The sequence below is a fragment of the Eschrichtius robustus genome, chromosome X (genome assembly GCF_028021215.1).
Source record: "Eschrichtius robustus isolate mEscRob2 chromosome X, mEscRob2.pri, whole genome shotgun sequence".
In the NCBI taxonomy this organism is placed as follows: Eukaryota; Metazoa; Chordata; class Mammalia; order Artiodactyla; family Eschrichtiidae; genus Eschrichtius; species Eschrichtius robustus.
This window is the reverse complement of record NC_090845.1, coordinates 108,963,620-108,982,038: the sequence shown is the minus strand read 5'-3', so window position 1 is coordinate 108,982,038 and position 18,419 is coordinate 108,963,620. Positions and strand designations below refer to the sequence as shown.

The following is an 18,419-nucleotide window of genomic DNA, read 5'->3' as shown; positions in this document are numbered from 1 at the left end:
AAAATGTGGACTGCATTTAAAACAAAGTCTTAATGGTATATCTCAGGTAAGAGTGATAACATAGTCAAGGATTCAATAATCAGTCACTATACAGACTAGGCCTGAAATACAAATCTCAATTTAGGAACTTCCATTGTGGGCAGGCAGGGGTAGGGGAAATAGCCCTCTTCTAAATTTCTCTCTCCCTTTAAAGATCCTTTATTCCCTCACTTTTTATTCCACCAGATTTGCTTGTAGCTTCTGAAACTCTCTGGGCAGCTGCCTCTACAGACTCACAAAAATCCTTCTCTGCTGCCTGCCTCAAAGGGGCAGTGGCTTCTTAGGTCTCTTGATTGTTCAAGCCTTGTTATGGTGACTATACTATATCTTGAGTCAACCAGGCCAATCTTTGTGGGGAGGGGGGGGTTGATATTTTTACACATGTTAAAAATTAACTTTTCATGCACTTATAGAATTCTATAAATTAATGTGAAAGCAGATGTCTTTTTTTTTTTTTAAATATGATCTGACTTGATGTGTACCTTATTGCCTGGCCCAATGGCATAGGATATACTTAGGAGGTTACATTTTAGTATTTTTAAGTATTTTATTTTCTTCTGAGAAAATGAAACTAAGTAATAAGATATCATTTTAAAGAATACGGCTTTATTGATAAGTTTTATTCACAGAAAAATAAGCTTTAATCTATGATGACTGCCAGATTTTACAGTAGAAAGCAATTTTCTTAGTTTTCCATACTGATGGAAAGGTTTCTACTAAATGAAAACAGCCATAAAATTATATTCACAGATATAGTATTCTCTCTCACACATTTCACATGATTATTCACAACACTAATACAATGACATAAGAATCAGTCATGTTGTCAGGTTAGATAAAGTATAACAGTAATGAAAAAAATGCAAACTCTTCTAACAAAAATTACATTAAAGCCTTTGTTACATCAAATAAAAAATGCAAATTTGTTGCTAAGTATAGACAGAATGACAAAATATATAGTAATTTTAAATGTTGCATCAATGATACACAAGAATGTAATAAATGCCAAAAAATCTATATGCATTTCTGCAAACTTTAGACTTCAAAATAGAATCTTACCGCCCAAACATTAATGCAGTATTGTACAATTTGAAGCTATATGTATTTAAGATTGTCCTATTGTATTAGTTATAAAGTATCATTTAATATGCAGTGAAGGTTATGGTATACAAGAAAAAATAAACATTTGAGACCTCCCTGGAGAGGTAGCTTGAAGTTTTTCACCTTCAAACTATGTCCCAGTCTGGGCTATCACTAATTAGCTATATAGCTTTGAACAAATCATTTCACCTTTCAGCCTCAGTTGCCTTATCTGTAAAACAAGAGGGATGAATTTAGATACTCTCTAAGGTCTCTTATAGCTCTGACACCCTATGATTCTATTATGCTGCAAATGAAATTCACATTGTGCTAAGTGTACAAGAGTCAAACTGAAACTGATTATCAAAGTGGGAATAAGCCAACTGTTTCTATTAGGAAAGCTCAACTAAATTTGGTAAGAATATTTTTTTCAAGTTATTAAAACAGGAATTTAAAGATTTTTAAGGACTTGACCTACTTGTTCATTGTAATTTGCATCTTGACTATGACAAACAACAGAAAAGATGAGTAACAGTCACTGAAAGAGTTATCACCTAAGTTTTAGCCCATATTTCCAGAGTCAAGGCATATCCACGGAAGGTAAAAGAGTGTTAGGTAGGGAATTAACATTTATAACAGGTATTTTACACATATGGCCTCCTTGAACTCATAACTTTGTAAGACACGTACTATTCTCATTTCACAGATGAAGAAATGGTTACCTCTTTTTTTCTTTTTTAAAGCAGATTTGGCTAAAAATAACCATATTTGTCAAATATTCCCTCCTGTTTTCTTATTTTTCTAATGGAAATGATACACAACCTATCCTACTTCTCCCACCCCTCCACCCCTTTTCCCCATATTCAACAACTGGGTGAGCAGGAAATAAAACAATGATTTTGGTCTAAAGGGTACGATATGTGGAACTAATGCTGTGGTGGTAGTCTCCATTCAGAGTTCAAAATACCAATTTTATCCACTAAAATGAAAACAGGAAAAAAACTACCAACATTTAAATAATATAACAACAAAAGATCATAATACACAGGGCCAAATCACATCATATACATTCACTACACCCATCCTACCCCATCTTAGCCCCAAACCAAAGGGAAAAAAAAATAAAAACAAACAAAAAATCTAGTAGGAAAGGCAATACAAAGCTACTAATTAATAAACTGGAATTTATTTTATAAACACTAAACCCATTTCTCAAAAATTAAGACAAGGCTTTTGATCAGCACACCAGATTATTACGAATAAAGATAATTATTTATTACAAAACAACTTGACTCTTCGCATGACTAAAATGTAGTAAAATAGGTGGTGCCTTTTGAAATCTTAGAGTGAACTTTATACAGAAAAGGAATGTCTACATGTAGATACTGAGAACTATTTTGGGAAGGGGAGGCAGAGATTTGGATCTGGCTATATTTTTGACCTTGCAAGTGATCATTCTTTGCACAATTAGATGGGAAGGATCCAGGGCTTTTCATAGTGCAAACACAGACAAACACTGGTAAGTCTTTAAAAATTTGATTAGAAGTTGGAGTGCTGAGTGATTTAAGAACCTGAAGCAACAGCATTTCTAAACAATTCTTAAAATAAACTTGTTAGCCACATCAGCTTCATGCATTAAATTTCACAACTCATGGGGAGAAAAAAGGTCTTGCTTAACTCTAAACATACAAGTTTTAAAAGAGTTTCAATGAACTGAGGCTTCCAGAACTGGAAAAGCCTTATGTTAAAACAATTCAGTCCTTGGCCAACAACTAGATTGAACTAACTACCTGACTTGGAGCTGACGTGTCCTGGAAAACACATTTTTAAAACTTTAACACTTTTCTCCTCTTGTAATTTAAGTTTAAATTTAAAGCTTAGACTATACATGTAAAATTTAACTTAATGAATATATAACTAAACCTAAGTAGAAGAAAGTGCAAAGGTAAAGAACTGAGGATTTACATAGTAAAACAAAAACAGGGCAGTCATTATTTGATTTTAAAAATTCTCATTTAAATTTGCAGTGCTTTAAATGAATATCAAAGTAGTAATCAACAGAGGTTAAGAGACCATAATACTCTTTCTCTTAGAAAATACAACAAAAATATAACTTTTAACAGTTCTACTCTCAAACTTTTCTCTACAGTAAAATGCCTCACTCACCTCTACAACAGGTTGTTGTGAGAATCTCTGCCTGGGTGTTCTATGAAGCATTTTTAAACTTTCATTTTCTTTTTTAATATATACTGGTTCTTATTCAAGTTTTATTTTCTCTTTAATATTCAAACAACTATTCTTCTTTTCATGTCAATATTTTATAATTTCCAAGAGGTTTTTAAGTATCTTGAGAGAACATTTATTTCAGAAGTATCTACTACTATTACTAGACAAGAAAACAAAAAACTTAGGTAAAGACTTGACATTTTGTCCTATATACATCTTAATCATCCTAAAGGTAAAAACGCACATGAAACTTTAAGATACAAGATGATATGAGAATCTCAACATGGAAAGCTGTCACTATAACTACGAGCAGTGTACAAACATGCTTCTACTTTTACCTACATAAGCTGACAGATGTTTAAAATACTGGGTTAACGAAGATCTTTTAGTAAAGTGACTTAGGCAGGCTTAAACTAGCAAGGATTAAGGATGAATCCTTACTAATTAATTGGAAGATCTGAGACATATTTTATATTTCATTTTACAAAATCAGGAATATTTATTTTGAAACAAGAGAAGAAGACATGGTCTACCTGTCAGAAAACTACCACTCAGAAATATTTTTCATCCACAAAGCAGGAAAAACATATAAACATTTAAATTTCACATTGGCACCAAAAAGGTTAACTGCCCTGCCTTCTTGGATTAGAAAAACTGATGCTGAGCAGTAAGTAGTTTTGCAGGCGTTTGAACATGCCTAAGCCTTTAAATCAGTAAAATACTTTCTAAAAATTCTGATTACAAAAGTAATACAGACTTATAAAAAATTCAAACAGAACAAAATAAAAAAAGTGAAAGGTCCCTCCCTGTAAAGCCCCTCTGGGACCCATCCCCCCCCGCAAAGAAACCACATTTAACAGTTTGGTGCCTGTCTTTCCAAATCTTCTGTTCTATACGTATATAAAACACACACACCTCACTTGGCTCATTCTATACAGTGTTTTGCCACTTGATTTTACACTTAATATACCTTTGACATCTTTCCATGTCAGTACATGTAGGCTAGATGGTATTCAATCATTAAATACCCTTTTAACAATGGCAAAACCATTTTTAAAAATCATCCACCCAAGTACATGTGTATAATTTTAAAAGAAAATGGACAAAATCCTAAAACACAAACATCTAAAAATAATCTCTATCTTTCTACCAGTGTAGAATAGTTCATTCCTTTTTCACACAAAACAAATTATGTGATTGGGGAGATTAACTCTAATCTGTACGTTTACAAAGAAGGCTCCATTTGTTAAGCCTATCTAAAAAGGATGAAAAAGTCAGTTGATTAATTCACTTACATTTAGAAATCTAAGTCAGTATACTACAAATACACATTGTGATCAGTTATAATAATATGATGCTTCTTAGTCTAGGGTTTCAATTAAATAACAGTGAAAAAATAGGACAGATAATACATCTAAAATCCTGAAAAATCCAGAAATTCAAATTTTAGATTGCTAACTATAACATCACAGTTTACATTTTTTTCCTACTTGGTAGCAAATGCTAATGGAATTCAATGTTGATTTCTTAAAGTTGGTTCACATCACACATTCAGTCAGGGTAATAAGAATATAACACGCCTACTGTAGTTAGATTAAGACATAAAAATTTTTTGCTTGAAAGTAATGACTGTGTAGCACATGGGACATTTGTCCACTGCTTCAGCACACTGTTTACAAGTGACCAGATGTCCACAAGGAATAAAAACTACAGCAATATTTCTATCCATACAGATTTTGCAAAGCTTCTCCTCTTGCAGGAGCCTTAGCTGCTCTTCAGTACTAATCTCTGTACAAAGAGAAAAAAAAAGTGTTAATTTTAGACTCTCTTAGTTGTTTAAATTCACTGAAATAATGTGAACCCCTACTATGTGCCAGACACTAATCAAGTGTTGGGAGATAGGATGACTCACATATGGCATCTGCTCTTAAGTAGTTCGCATGCTAGTGGGAGAGAAAGACATGAGCTGAGGCTACGGAGGTAAGCACAACGTGATAAGTGCTATAATAAAGTTACATACAAAGTGCTCTGGGACAAGACCACAGAACAAGTTCTTCTGTTCAGACTAGCTGGGGAAGGCTTCACGGGTTGGCGGCTGTTGGATGGGGGAGGGGGAAGTGGAAGAGTGACATTTAAAAATAGCAATTCGCTAAGCAGAGAAACAAGGCTTAGGTAAAAGGAGTAGCATATAGAAAAGGCATGGCTTATTCCAGAAATGGAGGGATGGATTCGAGGGCCACTTCTGAAGTGGGACAAGTAGGATTTGGTGACTGGATGTGAGGGATGAGGAAGAAAGGAAATAAAGTCGATTTCAAGATTTCTAGCATGGCTGACAAGGGGATGGTGATGCCAATAGGAAATATAAAAGGAGGTACAGGTTTGGGATTTTCAAGATTTTTTGAGGTGTTTGCACAGCATCCATATAAAAATGTTCAACAGGCAATCGGAGAGTCAAGTCTTGAGATCAGAAGAAGTCAGGGCTAAAGATAGAGATTTGGGTGTCATCAATACACAGGTGGCACTGAAGTTCTTGCTTAATTCAGCCTTTGTCAAACTAAGTTTTGTGAAATGTTAACTAATATGCCATAGAAATGTGTTTCACTGTCATATATAACTATAATGACAACAACATCAACAACAGCAGCAATTAACAGTAATATAGCACTTCTACTATGTGCTAGGCACTATTCCAAATGCATTACATATTATAACAACCTTTGTAATCACTGTATACCAGTGTATACCAAATTTAGCCTCACATGAGAATCACTTGGGGCATTTTTTTAACAATAGATTCCTTGGCCCCATTCACTGAATCTAAAATTTATGGGGTTGAGCACACTGGCATTTGGGAACCATGACTATCAAGTTCAAGGCAGTGTAACGAAGCATATATGCCCTCTTAGAAATTCAAAATGCATTTCCCTATTTAACTACAGAGTTCATTTTTCATGGCATCTCTTTTAACATTCTGGGAACACTATTCTGAAAACAAGTTTGGGAAACAGTGGTCTAATTTTATTCAGCAAATACTTACTGAACACTTAGCTAGGTTCTAGGCATTAGAGATAGAACAATTAACAAATATATAGACCCTGGGCTCCCAATCATTCATAGACAAGTAAGGAGCACAAGCAGACAGGAAATTATAATACAGTGTGATGATAAAAAGTAATTATAATGTGTTACGAAGAACACAGGAAGGGTGTCCGTGCACACACACATAAAGGGGAGGCCTCCCAGAAAAAATTATACCTAAACTCATCCTAAAGGATGAGTAGGAGTAAAGTAGGAGAGGGAGATGGCCTTGGGGGACAGGAGCAATGGGAGAAGAGGGTTCTGGGCAGAGGAAATGACATAAGCAGGCGCCAAGGAGAGAGACAGAACTACGCCTGCAAGTGCACAGGTAAGGCTTGGGAAGAGAATCTGAGGGGGAAATAGCATGACATGAGGCTACAGAAGGTTAGCAGGAGCCTGATCATGAAGGATTTGGCAACCCATGTAAAGGAGTTTGGACTTGACACCGAGGACCCCAGGAGCCAGTGAAGAGTTTTAACCTGGAAAAAGATATCAGAATTGCTTCAGAAAGGTTTTCTTGATTAGCGGTGGAGAAAAGGATTATATAATATCTTTTTTCTTAAAAGGCAACTTCCTGGGCATAATCAAAACTCAAACATGGAACACAGAGATAAGAAGATAAACTGCCTGCCCCCAAGAAGCTTGTCTAATGGGCAGGAGAGAAAAGAAAACAGTTCCAAAATGATGTTACAATTGCTTTAACAGCAGAGAGAGTAGAGGGAGCTGCAAACTCTGCTATGGGTATTGGAGAAAACTTCAAAGAAGTGACCTTTGAGCTGAGCCTTGAAGGATGAGTTCAAGAAATGGATTTAAGGAACTGGGGGTGGAGTGGGGCATCAGATGAGGTATACAAACAGGAAAAAGGCATTCAGGGCATAGGAAACAACAGAAGTAAAGGGATGGCATTATAAACTGATTTATATTATATGGAAGCATCTGACCAAAAAAGTCGGAATAAAGTATATATTCATGCCATCACCAAGACTGTGGTAACCAGTGCAAGCTAGCCTGCCAGAGGAATATGGAAAAGCAGAGTGACTTGGTTAAGGGAAAGCACTTGAGATAACAGGCTTTCTGCTGCCGTCCATAAGCAGAGGGACTCGGCGATCATGCAGCAGAAGCAGAAAAAGGCAAATGAGAATGAAGAACCCAAGTAACTTCATGTCCAATCCTCTTGCACTTCTCCTGTGTACCTGGAGCCAGTCCCACCATGCTAGAGTTTCCTCCTGTAGTGCTCACAGGTCCCAGCACGGCATTCCCTTTGCCCTGAGTCTACAGCAGGTCTCTTTTGTGCTTCCTTCCCTTCAGGTAGTCTCTCTACACCTGGGCCAGTCCTGGGGGTAAGGGGACTACCCCTTCCCAGTGTTTTTTAAAAGTAGCTTTGTAATTCCAAGAAAAATCAAAAAAAGGAAGACAATTAAGTAATTTACACATTACTTTTGGATGTAATGCCACAATGAATAAAAAAGGACACTGGATCAGATACCTCTAGTAGTCGAATTTACAGAGACAGAAAGCAGAATGGTGGTTGCCAGGGGAGGGGGAAATGGGAGTTGTTGTTTAATAGGTAAAGAGTTTCAGTTTTGTAGATAAAAAGAGTTCTGGAGATTGATTGCACTACAGTGTGAATGTACTTAAAACTACTGAACTGTACACTTAAAAATGGTTCAGAAGGTAAATTTTATGTGTATTTACCACAATTGTTTTGTTTTTGGCTGCGCTGCGTGGCTTGCTGGATCTTAGTTCCCTGACCAGGGCTGGAACCCAGGCCCTCAGCAGTGAAAGCACCAAGTCCTAACCACTGGACCACCAGGGAATTCCCCACAATTTTTTAAAAAGTAAAAAAAAAAAAAAACAAGAAAAAACAGGAACACTGGACCAGAAGTCAGGAAACCTGAATTTTACTCCCAACTATCTGAGTGACCTTGAGTAACAGCATATCTGCACTTCAGTTTTCTCTGAAGTAATGAAAATTTTATATGATCTTTAAGGTTCCTTTCATTCCGATTGTTCGTGATTCCATGTTTGCAGACCACAATGGATGAAATGTCATGCCTACCAAACACAGATATCATCAACTCCACTTTTCCTACCTGATTTCAGGCTTGCATACAGACACTTACTTGAGATGGTGATGGTCTGGGCATTCTTTCCAGACTAATAGTTTACCTTTGGCAATTACTTCCCTCTAGCCTTTAGAGTAACTATTGGGTTCTTACCTTTCCCCTTCTACTTCCTACAAGGCCCCCTTCTAGGTCGGGAGGTTCTGGCACATAGCGATAAAGGCAACAGCTAGATAATCTTTGATGTTATTTGCTAATATTTTTACTACATTATTTTAAACCACTTCTAGAATAAACTGATGTTATTAATGTTCCTATCAGAGCAGATTCATGTGGAAAGACAGACTGATAAGAAATGTGTATGGGTTATTTGATTTTTACATTATGTTCTGTAATATACACATAAGGATTAAAGCAAGTGCCTTAGCACACACATGAAGTAAAGGGCTTTATATCATACTATGTTGTTTTTAAAAAGAAAGAAAAAAAGATACTAATTTGGTACTATCTTTAGAAGACGGGGGTATTCTCTGTCACAGAGCCAATGGGATAAAAACTAGTATTGAATCTAGGATTTCTCAATGAGTAACAATAACATTGTACTTTTTTCTAATAACGTCCATCTGCTTTACTTCAATTAGGCCCACCCTCTATTTTGTATAGAATTAGAAGATTCTTAGTGCCAGTCTTTCCTCATCAGCTTTTGGGAAGAGAAATAGACAGCAGTCCTCCATGAGAAGACAGCCTGTAACAATTACTTGCCTCTCAATTTTGTGAGACTAAGGAGCGATCAACTGATGAATTCTAACCTGTGCCCCTGAGAGCTGGCATTTGTTTAGGCTCTCCTTCCCACACTACCCTGGCTTGTAGTCTCAGTAATAAGAACCCCCCACCAACTCCTGTTGGATAGAGGACAAACATGCCCCAATGCACTCTGTCCCTTGTTCTCTTCCTACTGCAACCCACTAAATCTTTCTGTTGTAAACACCTTCAGGTATAAAAACTAACACCTTATTGTCAAACTTAATTAAGCTTCAGTTGTAGTTACGGGGAGAATGGCACAATCATTTGTATCACAAGTAAATGGTTTGTTTCACCATCACCAAGACACATGGAGCTATTATAGGTTTTAAATACATGCATCTTTAAGGAAAATATGCTTTCTGCTGAATCTTTTACATCAACTAATGTAATTTAAAACATCATTAATGTTATACTGTTTTATGACTTATGTAATTATCTGAATAATGTTTCAAAAGCATCTGAAATAACCTAAAGATCAAAAGGGTCTTTAAGGTAAAAAAAAAGAAAAAAAGTGAACTTTTAGGTTCATTAGCCCTTGGAGAATTCTCATCTTTTGATACAGGTGGTCAAAAGCTTAGAGTTATAATAAAGTACCCCAAGAATGTATTCAGTTTGAAACCTTTTCTTTAACCTCCAATGTTGTTGGCAAGCTCTAGAGTAGCTGTCATCCTTAAAGGAGAAACTTGTATTTTTTATCTTTTTTGTTCCTAAAAGGAGGTTATATACTTCTCTTCTACATTATTTAATACACTTTCTATATATGATTCATAGTATTAAGATGCCATTAATTCAAGTTCTATTTAGCAATATGACCCCTTTATATATTTACATCATATGAAAAGTTGCAGAACACTCTAAATCCAAAGAGTTTCAACTACAAAACTTATAGTCTACACACAATGATAAAAGTTAGTCTTTGTTGTTCTTTATCTAAAATAGAGCATAAACTCACACTTTTAAAATGAATGGATCACTGGATCTTACTTGGACCCTGAGTAGAACAAATGAACTGTAAAAACAGTTTAAGACAATGAGGAAAATTAAAACCAACTGAATTTCAGATGATATGGAATTACTGTTAATTTTGTTAAGTGTGACAATAGTATGTTATGGGCTAAATGTCTGTCTCTCCAAAATTCATACGTTGAACCCCTGACCCACTGTGTGATGGTACTTGGACGTGGGGCCTTTGGGAGGTAATTAGGTTTAGATGAGGTAATGAGGATGGGACTCCATGATGGGATCAAGGTCCTTATAAGAAGAGGAATAGAAAGCGGAGTGCTCTCTCTCTTGGCCATGTGAGGACTTAGAGAAGGCAGCCATCTGCAAGCCTGGAAGAGAGTCTTCACCAGGAACCAAATCTGCCTGCACCTTGGTGTTGCACTTCCCAGCCTCCAGAACTATGAGAAACAAATGTCTGTTGTTTAAGCCACCCAGTTTACAGTACTGTTATAACAGTCTGAGCAGATTAACACACAGTATTAAGGTGACGTTAAAAGAAGTCCCTATCTGTTAGATATTTATTGAAGTATTTATAGGTAAATGATATATAGGATGTCTGGGATTTACTTTGAAATACTACAGCAAAGAAAAAAAGGTGGGGGAAGAAGTGAAACAAGATTGGAAAAGTGTTGACAATTATTGAAGATGGTCAATGCGTACGTGAGGGTTCATTATACTACTCTCTCCACTTTTGAGTATGTTTGACATTTTTCATAATAAAAAGTTTTAAAAAACATTTATCCTAAGGGGAATATGAGAGGAGGGAAATGAATGGGCCACAAAGTCATGTAAGATACTATCCATAATGAAGTGATGTTAGGTGTGTTTTGCTTTTTAAAAACAGGCATGCGTACCTTTCTGTAATGAAGTCTGACCTGATTCATCTTGTGTATTGTCTTTCTGAGCACTCACTAGATCTGCAACCAGAACCTCAAGTGATTTATAGTTGCTCCCAGATGTCTGAATTTTTTCCTCCATTATTTTCTTAATGTCCTTGAAACTGAATCCCATTCGTATAGCTTCTTGTACCATAGGATTTTGGAATATGGTATCATCTGAAATGAAAATTGGTGAGGAAAAAGATCATAGAGTTTAATTATTTTCATTAACACAACTCAACAGCAAAGTATAATTAAAAAGAAAAATTTAAGCAACAAGCAAAAAATCAAAACCAGGGACTCCCCTGGTGGTCTAGCAGCTAAGACTCTGTGCTCCCAATGCAGGGGGCCCAGGTTTGATCCCTGGTCAGGGAACTAGATCCCACATGTTGCAACTAAAAAAAAAAAAAAAAAAAAAAATCCCGAGTGCCGCAACTAAGACCCAACGCAGCCAAATAAATAAACAACAACAACAATAAAAAATCAAAACCAAACCACCAAACCAAAGCTGCTTTGGGAAGAGGATTTAGAAATACTTGGGGCATTGAAGAATCACTTTCAGAATCTTAAAACAGTTGAAAATGCAATGAGTATGTATTTTGTAGCATTATGAATTGAGATTAGGTGCTTTAAAGACTACATGAACAGTACAAGATAAGGTAAAACAGATAAGAAAAGGGTTAAGTGCTTCAAAAATCTGAAAAGTGTGGATGTCTTTAGTGAATCACCAGCAATTATTTTGAAAAAATCATGGGAAATAGAGGAAGACCCAGTCTTTGACCTTGAATGTATCAGTTTCCTATCTCTCTGACTTAGTTTCTGCAGCTGGGGGTGGGGGGTGGACTAGATAAGGCAAGAAAGCAACTAGAAAGTCACTTTAATGACACTCAAAGTAGGAATACAGATTGTGTAGTGATGTGCTAAAAGAGGAGACTTCTCCTCTTACTCATCAATTCTACTCTTTGGTATTTTTTTTTTCTTTTCCATGCCGCACAGCTTGCAGGATCTTAGTTCCCCGACCAGGGACTGAACCTGGGCCCCGGCAGTGAAAGCGCCGAGTCCTGACCACTGGACCGCCAGGGACTTCCCCACTCTTGGGTATTAAAAATGAGTACATATATCCACCAAAGACATACACAAGAATATTCACAGCACTGTTATTTGTAACAGGCCCAAACTGGAAACAACTCAAATGCCCATCATCAGGTGAATGGATAAGTAAATTCTGGTATATTCAAATATTACACAGCAAGAAAGAAAAATGAACTACTGCCACAGACAACATGGATCAATCACATAGATATGATAAACAAAACATCATCATAATGATGAACCAGAGACAAAAGAGTGCATACTGTATGATTACATTTTTAAGATGTTCAAATCTAATCTATGGTAACAGAAGTCAGAATATAACTTGAGGGTGGATATTGATTGGGAAGGGGCCTGAAGGAGCTTTCCAGGGTGGTGGAAATGTTCTATATCTTGATCTGGGTGATGGTTAGATGGACCTCTACCTCATACCATATACAAAAATTAACTCAAAATGGATGAAAGACCTGAATGTAAGAGCTAAAACCATAAAACTCTTAGAAGAAAACACAGGTGACCTTGGATTAGGCAATGATTTCTTAGATATGACACCAAAAGTATAAGCAACAAAAAACAGACAAATTGAACTTCATCAAAATTAAAAAGTAATATGCTTCAAAGGACACCAACAAGAAAGCGAAAAGACAACCCACAGAATGGGAGGAAATATTTGCAAATCATATACTTGACAAGGGACTTATATGTATAATGTATAAAGAACTAAAATATAAAGAACTATTACAACTCCATAATAAAAAAAAAAGTAACCCAACTAAAAAAAGGGCAAAGGAGATGAACAGACATTTCTCCAAAGAAGACATACAAATGGCCCATAAGCACATAAAAAAATGCCCAACATCATTAGCTATCAGGGAAATGCAAATCAAAACCACAATGAGATACGCTTCACACACCACTAGGAGAGCTGTAATAAGGAGACAGACAACAAGTGTTAACAAGGATGTGGAAAAACTAACTGAAACCCTCATACACTGCTGGTGGGAATATAAAATGGTGCAGCCACTTTGGAAAACCGTCTGGCAGTTTATCAAAAGTTTAAACATAGAGTTACCACATGACCCAGCAACTCCATCCCTAAACATATACCCAAGAGAATTAAAAACATATGCCCACACAAAAACTTGAACACAAACGTTCATAGCAGCATCAGCATCATTCATAATAGCCAAAGAGTGGAAACACCCCAAATGTCCACTGACTAATGAATGGATAAACAAAATGTGGTATTATCCATATAAAGGAATATTTTCCACCATAAAAAATAATGAAGTACTCATATATGATAAGGGTTGAACTTATATGACTGGATGAACCTTGAAACCACACATTATTATTCCATTTATATGATATGTCCAGAATAGACAAATCCATAGAAACAGAAGTAGATAAGTGGTTGTTTGTGCTTGGGGGTCGAGGGGCTGCAATGGTGAATGACTGCTAAAGGAGTATGGGGTTTCTTTCTGGGGTTATGATAATGTTTTGCAATTAAATAGTAGTTATGGTTGTACAACCCTGTGAATATACCAAAACCCACTAAAGTGTATACTTTATACGGGTGAAATTTTTGCTGTATGAATTATATCTTCATTTAAAAACACTAATCCTAAACCAGAGCAAGAGTCTTACTAGTCATAAAAGGAATAGTATGCAGTATAAGGATGATTATTATCAAGAAATGTTATAGAACCTCTGTTTCTGGATAACTTCAAAAATACAGGCTGGAAAAAATGATTTCTTAAACTACCATTTATGCACATTACAAAACCTTAATCAAATAGTATCAAAGTGGCTCTCCTTCTCTAGCATACGTATGAATATATATAGTATTCCCTTGCCTTCTAATCCTTAAGATACTAAATAGATGATGTTATGAGTATAGGGAGTCACCTATCATCAGACACCAGACATATTCTAAATTAAACTTTACTATTTTTGAAACATGATGCCTAGGTTGAGAATGAGATCTGTAGTGTGATGTAGGATTCAGAAGACCTTCTTTACAGTCCTAGTTCCACTAATGCTTTGTAATGTAACCGTGGGCAGGTCACTTAACCTCTCTGTTTCTTCATCCGAAAAGTGGGATAACAATATCTTCTTTGTTTCACATATCTTTCTCTGCGCACTTTAGTTTTTAAAGATGTCTATGATGAGTAAATAATCTTTGTGATAAAAATCCTCTACCTCTCTAAAAGGTAATAGGAGGTAAACAAACCAAACCATACTCCTTTGTGAAGAAGCTGGGGAAGGCAAAAAGATGGCATGGAATAAGGAAGCAGGAAGGTTAGGGCTGATCATTGTGATGGCACATTAGTAGAGCACTGGATTCACAATCCTGGCTAACTAAAGAAACCCCATTGACAAAAATACACTTAACGCTTTTTGTGATTTTAACAGAAATAACAATGGACAGCCTACAGCTGTTCCTCTCAAACTTGGAAAAACTGTCCAACCTCTGAACCAATGTTCCCAGTATATAAATATCCAACTTAAATTTATAGGCACTTCATTAATTCTTAAGTCTATAGCAATCTCATCTCAAAGAAATATACCTTGAAAGAATCAGTTTACCCTTCCACCTTATAAATAACAAGTATAATAAATTGGCAATGAAATTAAAGTATTTATTTTAATAAGAATATTTACCAATTCTTTTAGTTAATGATGGTGTTTTTTCAGCAGTTCTCGTCTAAAATAGAAATATGAATTATAAGTTAGAATTCCTTTTGGTAGAAGACAATTACTTCAATTTGAGAAGTTATGTTAATCATGAGTTTATAAATTAGCTTTATTCCAGTTCAACATATGAATATTCACAAGAGGCATATAGCCTGATGAAGCTAGAAGTTAAAAGATCATCTAACCCAATCCATTCACTTTACAGACAAGAAGCTGAGGCTCAGGGAGATTAAACAACTTGATCGAGGCAATACAGTTCATGGCAGGGCCATAATGGCAACTCTTGTGTCTCATCCTAGTCCAGGGCTCTTTCTACAAAGTACTGATGCCTTGGCCACCCCAGGCCACACTATCAATATAGATACCTTTTTGATATTTTAAATACTGTCTGTGAAAAGTTAAAGACTAGTAGTACAAAACACATTATACAAATACAAGTCTAATTTCAGAAGGCTGAGGGATTTAAGTGTTTTAGTTCTTCAAGCCCATTTTCGCCTACAGTGATACTTAAATCAGTTCATCCTGATTCCCTTTTCACAAATTTGCTTTCGCTTAAGAAAAACAAGCACTCTTCAAGATCTCCCCTTTAAGCTCACCATACATTACTGTTTTACTTTAAAATTTTTATTTTATATTGGAGTATAGCTGATTTACAATGTTGTGTTAGTTTCAGGTGTACAGCAAGGTGATTCAGTTTCACATATACATATATCTATTCTTTTTCAAATTCTTTTCCCATTTAGCTTATTACAGAATATTGAGCAGAGTTCCCTGTGCTATACAGTAGGTCCTTGTTGGTTATCTATTTTATTTATTTATTTTAATAAATTTATTTATTTTTGGCTGTGTTGGGTCTTCATTGCTGCGCGCGGGCTTGCTCTAGTTGGCGGCGAGCTAGGGCTACTCTTCATTGGGGTGCATGGGCTTCTCAGTGCAGTGGCTTCTCTTTGTTGCGGAGCACAGGCTCTAGGGGCGCGGGCTTCAGTAGTTGTGGCACAAGGGCTCAGTAGTTGTGGCTTGCGTGCTCTAGAGCACAGGCTAAGTAGTTGTGGTGCATGGGCTTAGTTGCTCCGCGGCATGTGGGATCTTCCCGGACCAGGGCTCGAACCCGTGTCCCCTGCATTGGCAGGCGGATTCTTAACCAGTGCGCCACCAGGGAAGTCCCAGTTATCTATTTTAAATATAGTAGTTTGTATATGTTAAACCCAAACTCCTAATTTAGCCCCCTCCCCACCTTTTCCCTTTGGTAACCATAAGTTTGTTTTCTAAGTCTGTGAGTCTGTTTCTGTTTTGTTAAATAAGTTCATCTGTATCATTTTTGCTCACTGACTTCCTTTTGGTCACACATACCTTCTTTTGGTGTCTTAACACCTCTATCAAGCCTTCTGCCCTGGGAGCGATTCTGTTTCTTCAGGTGATTTTGCATAACTCTCTTCTGAACCATTATATTTTGTTTAGCGATGTAACAGAGTTAATATTTTTTAACAACTACTTTTTAAAGACTGTTTAGGTACACAGTAAAATTGAGGGGAAGATACAGAGATTTCCCATGTACCCCTTGCCCCAGCACATGTGTTCCCTCCCTCATTATCAACATCCTTCCCAGAGTGGCACACCTGTTAAAATCAGTGAACCTACACTGATACGTCATAATCACCCAAAGTCTATAGTTTACATTAGGGTTCACCCTTGTTGTTTTACATTCTATCACCATACATTATTAATCTAAAATACTATACTGTGAATTTTATACCAAGAAATCATTGCAAAACAAATTATGTAATATTTGAAACTATATATTCTACAATATGTGACTTACCAGAGACTCCTCAACTGAATGGGTTAAATGAATATTGTTTATGTATTCTTGTCCCTTCTCTTCTAACAGATATCTACACCTAAACAAATAAAAGGTTAAACTTTAGTAGCTCATAAATTAGTAAAGTATAATTAAAGATATAACCTCCATCATGTTAATTCCATTAACTTGCTTTTTGATATTTCTAAGGAGCCACAAAATAAAATGTTACTCAATTCCCTATCAAACTATCATTTTAAGGTTAAAAAAATGTTCCCTTTGTTATCCTAATATGCTAATGTCAGTAGAGCAAAAATATCAACTTGAGAACTTTCAGCTTTTACGCAAGTTATTAAATTAGCACCTTGACATTTAAAAACAAGTTTTAAGTAATCTTAATGAGATTTAGAGATTAACCAATTGTACATTTTAAAGGAATTCTTTAGGCTTTCAGCCTTTCCTTTTAAGGCTGTTTAAGGTTAAGATTTATTTTCAAATGATCATTCTGAAGTTTTAAGTTGTACTATTTTGTAGGCCAAAAATTCACATCACTGTACACTGTACGCATCTGTGTACTTTAAAGAGGCAAGATGGCAAAGAGACGTTTAGAATATATCATCCTTCTAAGATGCCACTGAGTGTAAGCAGCATGACTATATTATATACTACCACTGCCAATTAAATTATGACCCACCACCAGATGTGTCCTGATTTCAGAGATCTGAAAATGTGACCAACTGTGTGCCTTAGAATCAGTGAGATTCAGTAATATTTGTTAGAGGGCGTGATGGATTCTTAAGGAATCTCCTTGGCAACATGGGCTCTCATGCCCAATAGAGCCTACTTCCCGCAGTGGATAAGAATCCACCTGCCAATGCAGGGGACACGGGTTCGACCCCTGGTCCAGGAAGATCCCACATGCCGCAGAGCAACTAAGCCCGTGCGCCACAACTGAGCCCGCGTGCTGCAACTACCACAATGAGAAGCCCGCGCACCGCAATGAAGAGTAGCCCCTGCTCACCACAACTAGAGAAAGCCACACAGCAACAAAGACCCAACGCGGTCAAAAAAATTTTTAAAAATAAAAAAAATAAAGAGCCTACTTCCAACAACAACAAAAGCATACATTCCTTTTTTTTAAAAAAAGTAATTAATTAATTTGGCTGCATTGGGTCATTGTTACTGCACGGGGGCTTTCTCTAGTTGCGGCGAGCAGGCGCTATTCTTCGTTGTGGTGCGCGGGCTTCTCATTGCGGTGGCTTCTCTTGTTGCGGAGCATGGGCTCTAGGTGCATGGGCTTCAGTAGTTGTGGCACACGGGCTCAGTAGTTGTGGCTCACAGGCTCAGTAGTTGTGGCTGGCAGGCTCCAGAGCGCAGGCTCAGTAGTTGTGGCGCATGGGCTTAGTTGCTCTGTGGCATGTGGGATCTTTCTGGACCAGGGCTCAAACCTGTGTCCCCTGCTTTGGTAGGCAGATTCTTAACCACTGCGCTACCAGGGAAGTCCCATACATTCCTAATTTGGTGTTTAGAAATAGAATCATCTGAACATCATAGATATGATACATAAGTAATGAATGGTCACTGGAGAAGGCTTAGGTGTTTTTTTAAATGTATATAAAGTAGGTGACCCCATTTTTATAAACCTGGTGCGAATTTCAAATG

The 18,419-nt window shown here is 36.6% G+C and overlaps 1 protein-coding gene across 4 annotated transcripts in view; it reads right to left on the bottom strand.

Moving 5' to 3' along the window:
* Positions 1-721: 721 nt before the first annotated feature.
* Positions 722-18,419, bottom strand: part of XIAP (X-linked inhibitor of apoptosis) — a 49,862-nt gene continuing 32,164 nt past the window's right edge. For 3 of the 4 annotated variants that reach the window (XM_068533359.1, XM_068533360.1, XM_068533361.1), the window contains 4 exons: positions 16,779-16,857; positions 14,927-14,969; positions 11,147-11,347; positions 722-5,133 (listed from right to left, as the gene is read on the bottom strand). In XM_068533359.1, the coding sequence (XP_068389460.1) occupies positions 4,940-5,133; positions 11,147-11,347; positions 14,927-14,969; positions 16,779-16,857 (517 nt within the window). In that variant the 3' untranslated portion in view covers positions 722-4,939. The remainder of the gene's footprint in view (positions 5,134-11,146; positions 11,348-14,926; positions 14,970-16,778; positions 16,858-18,419) is intronic. The other variant, XM_068533362.1, reaches the window with a different exon arrangement.